Raw genomic sequence first — 13,468 nt, 5'->3', positions numbered from 1 at the left:
GTTCAACTGAAAGCATTTTTTTAAAAATGTTCCCAGAGCAGGGAAGCTAGATGTTGGGAAAGTGACATGAAGTGTCTTGAGGTCAGGAACACCCAATTCCAACCCTCTTTTGCAAGGCCTAGATTCTCACACTTGCAGAGGTGGAAGGCCATTAAGGCTAAGTATTCCAGTTTTAGAGTTTAATAGGTCTGAGTTCACATCTTAATTCTGTACTTAATATATGCTTTGTGACTTTGGGCCAGCAGGCTAGTGTCACTGTGCCTTAGTTTTGTCATTATAAAGTGGGGACAAACTGGTTCCTAACCTTATAGTGGGGAACTTATGAGGATTAAATGAAATAATTACATAAACTTTCAGGCATGGTGCCTGTCACATAGTAACTGCTCAAAATATATAGTTATTCTCTTTCCATTCCCTTTTGTACTGATAGCTAAAAATGTCTAAGGATGAAATATTTGTATTCCAATTCATTTCCCCTCTGTGAAAATGAAAAAAAAAAAAAACTAACATAGAAAAGTTGCTTTAGGGATTAATTAAAATTTTTTTTTGCCTGAAAGTGGTTCTGAGGACAGAATTTGGCTCCTCATGTCATCCCAGCATCCAGGATCATGATCACACAGCCAGTTAGTTATGTTATTCAGAAGGTAATTATATTGGTTAGTTATATTGTTGGGAAGAGCTGCTGTTCTAGGATTTTCTCCCAGGCCATCTTCTTACAGGCCTTCTTATCCTGATAATTTATAAATATTGGCTGTCATGGATCACCATGGGGTGGTTTTTGGGGTTTCCCTAGGGGGAAGAAGTGAACGCTGGAAGAATCGGTCTGACCATCGTCATTGCAGGAATGCTTGGGGCTATGCTTTCAGGCATCTGGCTGGATAAGTCCAAAACCTACAAGTAAGTGACTCTTCCTCTTGAACCGAGAACTAGGATGCACTTTTGAAATGATGCCCTCGTCAGCAACATGGCTCAAAGCTGTGGGTGTAGCAGCTGGAAGGCTGAGCGGTTGAGCAGGTGCCTCACTCTCCTCATTGACAAAGAGAGGGACACTGTGCCTACTCTGTGGGGATCTTAGGAAGATTATAGCTAATGGACACGAAGGCTGGCACAGTCCTCTTTCCCATCCTTCTTCACCAACTAGCCTACAGACAGGCAGATGAGGGAGATGTCAAATGAACTAAGCAAATCTCAGTAGCTGGCAAGTTTGTGGAAATCCCAGGGTGGCAATGAGGTGATTTCCCTGCCCTGTTCTATGGCTCCTCATGGGTGGGGCTAACCACAGTACCCTGTGCTTATTCCAGTTTGCAGTGTGTATTATATAGCAGTTGTTACACTTTGTTGATAAATATTGTGATATGCTTTGGAACTGAATGCCCAGAGCATTTCTAAGAGCCCAGAATTGTCTTTAAAAGTTCTATTCAGGAGGCAGAGATTAAGAGGATCACCATTTGAGGCCAGCATGGGCAAAAAGTTAGTGAGACTCCATCTTAACCAGCATGGTGGTTCATGCCTATAACCTCAGCTCTTGGGACGTGTAGGTAAGAGGATCATAGTTTGAGGATGGCTGGGAGAAAGTGTGAAAACTTATCTGAAAAATAACTGAAGCTGGGCGCTGGTGGCTTACTCCTGTAATCCTAGCTACTCAGGAGGCAGAGGTCAGGAGGATCACAGTTCAAAGCCAGCACGGCAAATGATTTACAAGACCCCTTCACAAAAATAGGGCTGGTAGAGTGGCTCGAGGTGAAGGCCCTGAGTTCAAGCCTTAGTACCACACACAAAAAAAGTTTTAGTGTATGCCAGGCTAATACAAATACAGAGTCCTGACCCCACCCTGCAGATACCAATTCAGTAGAAGAATATGCATTTGTGAACAGCAAGCTGGATGCCTCAGTTCAGTAGCTAGCTTTGGAGAAACTCCAAGAACAGCAGATAGCTGTAGAACAGATAGCTGGACAACAGACAGATAGCTAGAGCACAGACAGATAGTCCTTCAGTGGTGCTAGGGCTGAAACCCAGGCCTTGTGCGTGCTGGGCAAGTTCTCAACCACTGAGCTATACTGTCCCCAGCCCCATCCTTCCTTTCTTCTTGTGCCTTCCCAGTGGTTCCTATGCACTGGGTATCCTATTAACACTGGTTGGTGGGGCAGCTGCCAGGATTGTCTTGAATGGGGCAGGCAGCATTTGGACTGCTTTGTGAAGGCCTTCAAAGTTCCCAGTGTCTGGAGGCGACAGACAGTAGCAGACCTGTTTCTGCCACACAAACCCGCTTCTATGAGGCTCTGGTCAGACCAGGTCTCACTCTGGCTGCCCTAGTCAAAGGCCAGCTGAGGCCATTCCTAGGGATGAGGCTGCCTGGCTTACTCAGATGAGCCGCCTGGCGCGGCTTAATTACTGTTGGTGGAGTTCGGCTGCCGTCTTGTCTCTGCCATCTGTTAGTTGCTTGTTTCGACCAGATGCAAGAACAGTGAGCCCTGGCCACTCCCAGACCAGTGGACAGCAGTGTCCCTTCTTCCAGGCTTGCCCTGCAGCAGGAGAAGGGAGGGGTTGGAATGTCAGCTGGGCTGGGATGTGGGCAGCCAGTGGACTGTGGAATGAATTAGAAAATAGAATGAAAGGCTTGAGGAGGGCACTTCCAGAGCTCTCTGCAGAACCTATCCATTCCCAGTTAGTGTCACTTGCTGTCCAAATCCAGAGGTCAGCCAGTTCCCTTCTCTTCCCAAGGCTCTAAGATTTGTCCATTTCAGTTTGGAGGCTGGAAATTGGGTGGTGAGGTCCATTTATCTCAGGCTGGGACTAGAATAGTTTTTCTAAACTGGTCAGTGACTTAAGATGAAGCCATGGTTAAACAAACATCACAAAGTTCAGTATCTGGTGAGTAAAAAGTTAATAAGACTCCATCTCAACCAATAAACCTGGCATCAGGGCCACATCAGAGTCCTGGGAGGGGGACGTGGAGAGAAGTGTGCGGAGGGGCACAGAGAGGGTGACTTTATAGTTAGAGAGACTCAGGTCTGTGAAGTTGCTTCTTGTGGGGTGGTGGGAAGAGAGGGAGAGAAGCAGAAGGCTGCAGAGGTGCCCCAGCACCAGTGGGAGTGGCATCTTTTGGAGGCCTTGACCTCTTCTAAAAATGCAGCTGCACAGTTGCAAGAGAAAGCAGTGGGGCTTTAAACCCAGCTCTGGGTTCAAATCTCAGCTCTCCTTTTACTCAGCCAGTGACTTTGTACAAATAACTGACCTTAGTTTCCTCCTTGGTGAAATTAGGGATAGTCATATCATTTCTTGCAGAATTTTGGAGTGGTTGAGTTGAAACCATAAATGCATGTAAGTGTCCAGCAGAATTTGATAACCAATAAATGTAGTTATTAGTCTGACATACCATAGTGTGCCCACTGGTGGAGAGAGAGGTCTGTGAAGAGGCACAGCAGGGTGAGCTGGACACAAAATCCAAGGTTTGCCAATGTTACTTCTTGAGGACCAAAAAAGGGCAAGGAAGCAAGAGTCTCACCTTGGCTTTGGAGTCAATCACTGAGTTCGTGGCTAGAGAATGTTCTGTCTTAGTTCCACTGCCTGGAGCAGAGTAGTTCAGATTCAGCAGGAAAAGCTGTGCTGGGCCATGCAAAGGGCAACAGGAAGACCTTAATGATGACAGGGTATCAAAGAGTCACATCACCACCCAGGGTTGCCATGGGGTCTCTGGGAAAAGCTAGTAAGCAGAATCAGATGGCTTTTAGGATAGTCTTGAGCATCACTGGCTTTTTTTCTCCCTTTTTTTTTTTCTTTTTTTTTGGTGGGGAAGGTGTGGATAGGACATGACAGATCAAGGGGGAGCTTGTAGAGAAGGTGCTGTGGGAAGAGAGCATGCCTTCAGTGGGAAGTTTTCATATTTTCTTAGTTTTATGCTTTGTAACACTGATCATGATGTAATTCATAATTATTTGTTACTGGCCAGGTATGGTGGTGTACACCTATAATCTTAGATACTTGGTAGGCAGAGATAGGAAGACTGTAGTTTGAGGTCAGCCCAGGCAAAAAGTTAGCAAGACCTTATCTAACAAACAAGATAGGCATGGTGATACATGCCTGTAATACCAGTTACTTGGGAGGTGGAGATAGGAGGATCATGGTCCAAGGCCACCCAGGCAAAAGACTCTATCTGAAAAAAAAAAAAATAACCCAAGCAAATGGATTGGGGACATGACTTAAGTAGTGGAGTATTCACCTAGAATGAAGCCCTGAGTATAATTCCTAGTATTGCCATAATAATAACAATAATAATAAAGGTTTAAATAAATAATTATTGGTTCAGTGTTCATCACTTTCATGGACAGACAGTTCTATAAAAGCAGATGTCCCCCAATAAGTGCCAGTGGCTCATACCTGTAATCCTAGCTACATGGGAGGCTGAGATTATGAGGATCATGGTTGGAGGCCAGCCTGGGCAAATAGTTCACAAGACCCCATGTCAAAAATAACCAGAAAAAAAATGGACTGGAGGTGTGGCTCAGATGGTAGAGTGACTGATTTGCAAGCACAAAGCTCTGAGTTCAAAGTCTAGTCCCACCAAAAAAAGAAAAAAAAACCCCAGATGTCCCAGCCCACAGCAGAGAGCTTGACATACAGCAGGTACACAATAGATACTTGTAGAATGAGTAAATCAATGTTATCCTACTGAAGTCAGAAATATGACTCAACTTCTTTGTGTCTACTTGTAGGGAAACAACCCTGGTTGTTTATATCATGACCTTGGTAGGCATGGTGATATACACGTTCACCTTGAACCTGGGACACCTGTGGATTGTGTTTGTCACTGCTGGTGTAATGGGGTGAGTTCCATCTCTGACCTGGTTAATTGGAAAACACCATTTGAGGCTCCTAGAGCTGCCCGTATTCCATGATGCCACACAGTTCCCTTTTGCTGTCATCTCACCTCAGAAGATGTAGAAAGGGTGCCCTGGGGTCTTGGCAATACTTGTAGCATGTCAGGCAGCCTGGCCTGGCCTTTGGGGATGGAGTGAAGCAGGAACCCTTCAAGACCTCTGGGATACTGGGAAGTGTTCAACATCTCTTCGCCTTGCCTGGGACAGCAGTGGGGTCACAAAGTACCCAGGGCTTGGATTCAGAAGTTTTAGGCCTAGGTGTCAGTTCTGTTGCCACTGCTGATAGGTCACAGGGATACCACTTAACTTCTCTGAGCTTCAGTTTCCTCATCTGTAAGTGGAAGTAAGTGTGGCCTATCTTACAGAGTTGATGGAAGGGTCAAGATCAATCATGGACATGAAAACAATAAGAAAGGGGTGCAGTTATAAGGAATTAGAATTGGAATTTGTTGAAAAATGCATAAAACAGTGCTCCTTTCACAGTGGCCTTGGCTCAGCTCCACCTCGCTGTAATTTTCCTTTGGGCAGTGTGACTGTGCCTGCAGGTTTCTCGTGAGTGCACGAGAAACACCTCTGGAACTCAGTGCTTGTTAGTGGGCTACTCTCTGGAGGGACATAAGGAGGACTCTGAGTTCCTCCTTCCAGGTGCCAGAGAGTCATGGAGCTGCTATCTAATATCCAGGGACTTCTCACTTTCAACACAGGGTCTGTCCACCCAGGACACAGAATCTCTTGGCTGAAGGTGAAACCCAGGCATCCTTGCCCCTTCTATGAATGCCGACCCTGTTATTGATGGCTGGAAAGAGAAGCATGAGGGACCCTAGAGGCTTATTGAGCATAAGGCCTACTGGTATATAGGATGTCCCTTCCCTTGGTATGGCCATTTAGGAGATGGCCAGATTGTTCAAGGACCTGACACATGTTGGTAGGAAGAGAAACACAGGAGAGGGAGTCTAAGAGAGGAGGTGAGTTCCCATCCTTGTTCTGGACACTCTCTGATGCCTTTTTTTTTTTTTTTAATCTGAACTTCAGCTTTTTCATGACTGGCTATTTGCCTCTGGGGTTTGAGTTTGCTGCAGAGCTCACATACCCAGAATCCGAGGGCGTGTCATCTGGTCTTCTCAACGTGTCTGCACAGGTAGACCTCTGTTTCCTCTTTGCTCCCTGCTTGGCTGGGTTGGCGCTGCAATATGGCAGCTTGTTCTGTCTCCATGGGTTGGTGGACTGGGCCATTGTTTCCAATCTTCTTTATGCTTTTCTAGGTATTTGGGATCATCTTCACCATTTCCCAGGGCCAGATTATCGACAACTATGGAACCTTGCCTGGGAACATCTTCCTCTGTGTGTTCCTCACCCTTGGAGCAGCCCTTACTGGTGAGCCCTTACACCTGAGGGGCAGATGAGGCCCAGACTGCCCATGGGCACAGCTTTTGGAAATTTGGGACCCCAGTCTCTTGACTCATCATGCAGAGGGGGAGTACACACAGAGGGGGACAGATGAGAAAGCTTTTAGGAATCTGTTTGGGAGGTAGTGACACATTTTGGTAGGATGAACATGGACCTTGGAGACAAAAGACCCATGTTTGAATCCCAGATTGACACTGACTTCTGTGGCTGTTGACCTTGAGGAAGTGGACCAACCTCTGGGGGCCTCAGTTTCTTAATTTGTAAAATTAGGATTGCTGGTGATGGTTAGAACAATGTGTGTAAAGGGCCTAGGAAATTTAAGTGACCCTTAAGTATAGGCCAGTGTCATTATTTGTTTCTGCCTCTCAGGGACAGCAGTGATCCCTGGGATCTATCAGGTTGGGTGCTGATGTCAACTCTCTTGAATATCGAAGTAGGTCTGGGGTACCTGGGACTCTTAGGGAAATGAGAATTCCCTCTCTTGGATCTGCCTGATAACTCTGTCTTTGTCACTCTTCCTTTTCAACCTCAGCTTTTATTAGGGCAGATCTCCGGAGGCAGAAGGCAAACAAAGAAACTCCTGAGACTGTGAGTATGCAGGGGCATGGTGGGAACAAGATGTGGGAGGGAGATATGGGTTTCTATGAGTTTGTGATGAGGATGTGGTAACATAGGTAGGGCAAGGGGAGTTTCCAGAGAACTGGTTGTGGATGGCAGTGAGAGCATCTCACCTCTAAACGTGCATCCAAAGCGTTCCCTAATGAGTGCTTAGGTGTTGCTTTTCTCCCTTTTTTCCTGGGATCTTCTCCCACTTTCTACCTTCCTCCTGACTTCGCTGCTGTGGTCCCCTGAGCATGTCACTGTTGTCACAATCTGCTTTTGAATTGTTGTTATAAACAATATTGTGACTAATATGTTGGAAGTAGAATCTTAAATGTAGAGACATGTCTAGAGAAATGCATCAGTGGTCGTGCATATTTTTGAGAGTTATTTTTTGGTGGTACTCTACCACTAGTGCTATTCTGCCAGCTCAAGATTTTATATGTGTTCCTAACTGTTCTACCAGTGTATATTCAGCAATGTAGAGGAATGCCAACACTAAGCATTTGTCATTTTGAAGGTCTTGGCCAGTTTCTAAGGCAAAAACAGTTTTCTGCAAGAAAGAGATGCTTTTAGCATTTAGAGATACATGTTGGCAGATGGATGAGAATCTTTAGTTCTTTACTATCTGCCTTGTGTACCATGTTCTAGACCTGGTAGACAGCAGCGAAGATCGTAGAGCAGGAAACTCACCGGGAGACAGGGGAGGCCTTAAAGCAGGAATGAAGCTTTCTAGGCCTGCTTGGGGATTAAGAGCCACTATGGACAGGGTGTTCACATGTGCTGTAAGGAGATATTATTTGGGATACTTGGCCGATAAATATATAATAATCTTAGGAAAGGGTATGTGTAATAAAACAGGATAGGTTTTTGGTGACAAGTTTTCAATTTGGAATGTGGACATTGTGTCAGGTGACAGAAGATTTTGTTGTATTTACTTTGTAATTTTGTTTTCATTGGCAGATATTGGCAAACAAGAAAATAGAAGTCACTATCATCCCACCTCCCAGAGCTATCATAGTAGCATTTTAGTTTTTTTCAGTGATGTCACCTATATGCTTAACAGATTGTGTGTGCCTCATTTTCTACTTGGTTTGCTTAAGATACTTGACAAACTTGGCACACAACATCAAGTTTAAATGTATACATATTCCATCCTGCTTACCATTGTGGTTGTTCTAATGTTTCATTATTCTTACAGCTAGATCCTTGTGTGGCATAGTCCGGGTTTGTGTCATTCAGGGTTGTAATTGTTGGCTCAGTCACCTGGAGTATGGAGTATTGGAAATAGCACTGAATAGGAATACAAGCCTTGAGTTCTGGTGAGGTGTTTAGCTGTCTTGTGTCCCTGGATAATTTGCTATACATTTCTGCACCTTGCTGGCACCTGTGACAACTTGGTATTAAGGGGAAGTCATGGTCATGCTAGGCTGACACCAGTAAGGAAGCCATGGCCATCACAGAGCATCCCCTCCCCTGGAGCCTGGTCTTCATACAGCCCATGCTGGTCGGTATAACTCAGAGACCCACATTCGCCAGAGTCAGGCAAAAAAGCAGCAGATATATTCTTTCTCTACATCAGGGAGATATGCTGTTTAGGTAAAAAGAGACAGGACTTCTGGGACAGGAGTAACAACTGACCTTGACTATGAAAATCTTGGTTTGGATTTCCATTTTATTTCCAGCACATAGACAGCAATGGTGCTTCAGTCTCTAACAGTCTGTTTCTGATGGTGATTTCAAAGTGATGGCTTTGGAGGAGGCAGGCATGTGTGCATTTGTGCATGCTACATGCGTCAGAGAGAGGAGAGCCACTGACCAAAGAGGCCGTTAGTTGTCTGAATAAAGGCTCCTTGCCACCTGAGGTTGATCTGGTATCGAAAGGTTATCAGGATTGGGAACAGGCAGGTTGCATCCCTACAGCTGTTGCTCTTGCCATGGACTAGCTATGAGGCTCCATTTGTCCGGCTGGCACTGGCCTCTGGCAGGCCTTGAGTGGTGGTGGTTATGGTGTGCCCATGCCCAAGGCCCTCTTGCTAGTTAGAAGACCATTTGCAACAACAGGCAAAAGCTTTTTTTTTTTTTTTTTTTAAATAAAGATGGGATCTTGCAGTGTATACCAGGCTGGCCTCAAACTCATGCACCTCTTGCCTCAGCCTCCCAAATACTGGGATTACAGGTGTGTACCACCATGCCTGGCTCAGGCAAAGCACTTTCTAAAACAGTATCTGAATGCCTGAGTTGGCAGTAGGTACCAGGGACCCTAAAGGAGAATTTCCAAGCCATATTTAATTCCAAATCTACTTAACAAGTGTGGCCCAGACTCTTCCTATAAATGAATCTTGTGTCATATCTCCCTGAGAAAGCCAAAGTTAAACTGCCTTGCAGTCTCTTTCCCCATGCATAGAGTATAAATGCAGTAGTTGAGTTTTACATGGTGCCTTGTAAAAGTTCTTTGTGGAATCTGTTCCATCATCCTGGGGACTGCCTCTGAATGGGGGCAGGAAAATTGGAAATTCTGAGGGAGCTGGAGATGTGGCACCTTGGACAACTAGTTGATGGTGTGACAGTGAGTTTTTAGTGTCAGGATGGGGAGGGGAGGTGGGTTTTGCTTGTTTCAAACCTGTGAGTCTAGGACAGTCCCCTCAGAGTGGGATGGTCTGTGGTGGGCCTGGGATCACAGGGAGCTTCCTTTTTCCCTTTGGGTGGTGCTGGGGGGTGTTTGGGGAACATGCTTAAGGCAGGGGCCAGTTGCTTCTTACCTTGTTCCCTTTGGGTTCTCTTGGGGATACTGAGTAGCCTCTGGCCCTTGTGCACCTACTGATTAAAGTCACAGACAGGCAGCTGCTCCAGCCATGATGGAGTCCTGTGCCTTTGACATATAGAGCTGTCTGCTTGCTTTTCTTTGTAGAAAGTCCAGGAGGAAGAGGAGAGCAACATCAGCAAGGCACCCACCATTATGTCAGAGGCTCATCTCTGAGAGGGTGGCAGCCACTCAAGGAATACGAACACCCCACCTCCATGTTCAGCGCAGCTCACTGCCAGAACAAAAGTCTTTGCTGGAGCAGCTTTTGGAGGGAACCAGCTACAGTATTTGTGGCTTGCATGGCAGTGCCCATGCCTCCCGGAACCCACTTAAGAGCTTGAATATTTAGTTGGGGAAAATCACACCTTCCACCAAATGCAGATTGGATTCCTAAACGCTTCTCCCTATTTAGGTCATGGGCACTGGTGTTGGGAGAGATTGGTAGAGGGTATCAGAGTCCATCCTAGCTCAGTCCCTTGCCTTCTCTCATTCACTTCCTCTGTCATGGAGTATGCTTGCAAAATTATCACAAGAAAGCTTATTCAGGATATTAACTTTTTTCTAGTGTCTTAAGGCCCTCCTATGAAACTCAATTCTTACTAAGAAGGGGCAAGCTGCCCTGTCTGATGTCATCAGATTGCAGCACTATGGGAATACCTTCCATCAGAACAGCCTCACTAGGGCAACTCCATTGGGACTGTTGGCCTGAGTTTCCCTGGTCTAATGTTGGGATATCTCCAGACCCTCTTTCCTAAGCACTGATCAGACCAAACATCAATAAACTCAACAAAAATTTATTGTGTCAACAAAGGAGAAACTGATTGTGGAGTACTACCTAGGTGCCACAGTGCTCAGGGCTACCATCTTGAATTTGTAGAGTTCGTATTTGGGAACTCTGGTAGCTTGAACTGGAATGGGAAGGTGTTTTCATAAAAAACTTTGATGTGTCTTAGGTCACTGAGTCTGCCTTCATCTGAATGCTGCATTGGGAAACCCAGCCATCAGCCTAAGGGCTTGTTTTATCCCAAGGGAGCAATGGCAGCAAGCCATTAAAGCCAGTAAAGGTCTCTAGCCTTTACTGAAAACAAATCTTGCTCATTCCACTCTGACAAAACCAAGGCTGCTTCTGAGATGAGAGAAAGTGGGTAGAAGGGAAGGCGCCTCTTGAAATGGGCATTGAGTCTGCTTTGAATTAAACATATCCCACCTCCGGTGAGGACAGTATTTGCACCCCACCACTCCCCCACCTCTTGCTAGAAATAATCTTCATAAGATATTCTCCATTTGAAGGGATTCCCTTTAAACCAGTTACAGCTGACCTCCTTTCCTGCCTAGTCTGCCATCTGACTCTACTCATGGGTTTTGGGAGTGTCACCTGAAAATAAGAGAAATCTTGGTAATTTCTCTGGTGTGTTGAGCAGCTGTGATAACGACCACTGTGCAGTCTGACTTTAGCCCTGCCCTGTTCTTAGCATATCAGAGCCTGGCTACAGTGCTGAGATGCCTGGACTGCTGCCCCTGGAGAGAGCCATGTGTGTGTTTGTGTTTACAGATCTGAACATGGATGGGCGGAATGCATTGTACTGTATGTAATAACCAAATTCACACTTCTGGTGGAGGGAGGGTCAGGGATGGATGGGAGATGTGCTTTACTCTTTGAAAGGAGAAAGGTGTTTATTCTTCAACTGCTCAAAATGTATTAACATGTTTACTGAATCCACTGCTTTATTTTAAAAATATAATTCCTATTTTTTATTTGTAATATCAGATGTTTAAGGCAATAAAGATTCCCAGAGTGGTCCGTCTGCTCATTGGTGGGGAAGAGGAGGCTTTCGATTGCCCCCATGAAGTTATCACATATTTCTGAGATTGTCTGGTGTATAAGGAAGACTGGAAGGATGGGTCAAGGCTAGTGAGGCAATGACTGTGGCCCCCAGAGGAACATCTAAGTCCTATGTTGTCATGGGTGCTACCATCCTGGGGGTTTTTTTAAAGATGAGACTCTAAGGTTCCTGCCTGCCTACAACTCAGTGGTCAAACCTGTGACCCTGACCTCTCTCCTTATTGTGTACACGCTGGGAAGTGACCCTGATGAGATGGCCCACTGTTGTCTTTGGCTCTTCCTCAAATGGCAGCTGAAATGTTTGTTCTACAGTCACCCCAGCCCAACACCACTTGCTCTAGTCAGGAAGTTCACAGCTCAGTCCCAGTACCTGCAGTCCTATCTTACCAATTTTCTTTGAACTATGCTCCTTCCTGCCACTCCTTCCTCCCCAACTGTGTTCACCTAACATCTATTATGTGGGATATTGCTGTCAGTTTTCTGCATGTTTCTTCCCTCAGGAGGTGCACTGTGCCTATGGCTTCCTAGCACAATAATCATTAGCAATTCTTGGCTGGAGAGGGATATTATGATATCACTTATTTATTTATTGCAGGTACTAAGGTTTGAACTCAGGGCTTTGTGCATGTTGGAGCCATACCTCCAGCCTTTTTTTTTCATTCAGGTAGGGGCTTGCATTTTTGCCCAGGACTGACTTTGGACCACAATCCTCCTATCTCTGCCTCCCTCAGAGCTGGGATCATATGCTCAGCTTATTGAGATGGGGGTCTTGCTAACTTCGTTTTCTTTTGGGGGCCAAGAGCTAGCCTTGAGGCATGATTCTCCTGAGCTCTACCTTCTGAGTAGCTGGGATCACAGACATGATGATTCTATTAAATCACCAAGGAAGGGACTGATCCCGGGCTGTTACGAAATCTGATACTCATAGTGCTCCTGAATTCTCCACCTGCATTATCTCTTCAGATCCTTCTGGGTTTTGCATGCAATCTGAATTGCATATGCAATCACATTTTTATGATACATGCTTAGAGGACCCACATCATTTTGCACTTTCATCCACACCTTTCCAGATGGATCTAAATGCAAGTGTTAACTCTGTAGGATTGTTGCTTTTCTTACTGCCTCCTTATGACAGTTAATGGGTAAGAAAAAGCTAGGTTTTGATCAGCACGGGAGTTTTGACCTGCTCCGTTTCCGACCTGGGCCGGTTCACCCCTCCTTAGGCAACCTGGTGGTCCCCCGCTCCCGGGAGGTCACCATATTGATGCCAAACTTAGTGCGGACACCCGATCGGCATAGCGCACTGCAGCCCAGAACTCCTGGACTCAAGCGATCCTCCTGCCTCAGCCTCCCGAGTAGCTAGGACTACAGGCGCGCGCCACCGCGCCCGGCAAAAGCTAGGTTTTGAGATGTAGTGTGGTAGGACACGAAGCCTGGAGTTGCTGCACCCCCTTTTGGCACTATACAGGAAGCTAGCCTGAGGAAGAAGTCAACATAGCAGGGCAAAGCTAAAAGAATCACAGAAAAATGGAGGTGGAATCCCAATCAAACCATTATAGACTATATTCCTTCTAACTTTTTTGTTATGTCAGCCATGTTATCTTTACTGTTTAAACTTGCTTATGGTAGATTTTGTTCTTTTTACCTATAGAGCTAATGTAGTCTTCCTAGTGTACTGAAGTATAAACATTAAACATATTTCATACCCTTCGGAAGCCCTGCCCCCTTTCTCCTGTTCTACCTTTTACCACCTAACTCTTACCCATACTGTAGTTACACTGATCTTACTCCTGGAACAAGGCTATGCCTACCTTCCAGTTGTTGTTCCCTCTGCCCTAAATGCCTGCTTCACATCAAAAGACATCTGACTCCTGGGAACTGGGAGCCTCAGCTGAAATGCCCTACCTCAGTGAGACCTTTCTGATCATCTATCTT

General features: G+C 45.7%; 1 protein-coding gene across 3 annotated transcripts in view; it reads left to right on the top strand.

Annotated features, from left to right (window-relative positions):
* Positions 1-12,623, top strand: part of Flvcr2 (FLVCR choline and putative heme transporter 2) — a 51,284-nt gene extending 38,661 nt beyond the window's left edge. The window contains exons 5-11 of one of the 3 annotated variants that reach the window (XR_012446086.1): positions 794-897; positions 4,713-4,823; positions 5,910-6,015; positions 6,140-6,251; positions 6,654-6,717; positions 6,817-6,872; positions 9,796-9,861. Coding sequence is in view for 2 of the 3 variants with exons in the window: in XM_020163307.2 (XP_020018896.1) it covers positions 794-897; positions 4,713-4,823; positions 5,910-6,015; positions 6,140-6,251; positions 6,817-6,872; positions 9,796-9,864 (558 nt within the window). In the remaining variant the exon portion in view is untranslated. Of the gene's footprint in view, positions 1-793; positions 898-4,712; positions 4,824-5,909; positions 6,016-6,139; positions 6,252-6,653; positions 6,718-6,816; positions 6,873-7,847; positions 9,014-9,795 lie in introns of those variants that run through there. The other 2 variants (XM_020163307.2, XM_074067509.1) reach the window with 2 other exon arrangements.
* Positions 12,624-13,468: the final 845 nt, after the last annotated feature.

The sequence above is a fragment of the Castor canadensis genome, chromosome 3 (assembly GCF_047511655.1).
Source record: "Castor canadensis chromosome 3, mCasCan1.hap1v2, whole genome shotgun sequence".
Taxonomy (NCBI): domain Eukaryota; kingdom Metazoa; phylum Chordata; class Mammalia; order Rodentia; family Castoridae; genus Castor; species Castor canadensis.
The sequence above is the reverse complement of the archived record's forward strand: the minus strand, read 5'-3'. Positions and strand labels throughout refer to the sequence as shown.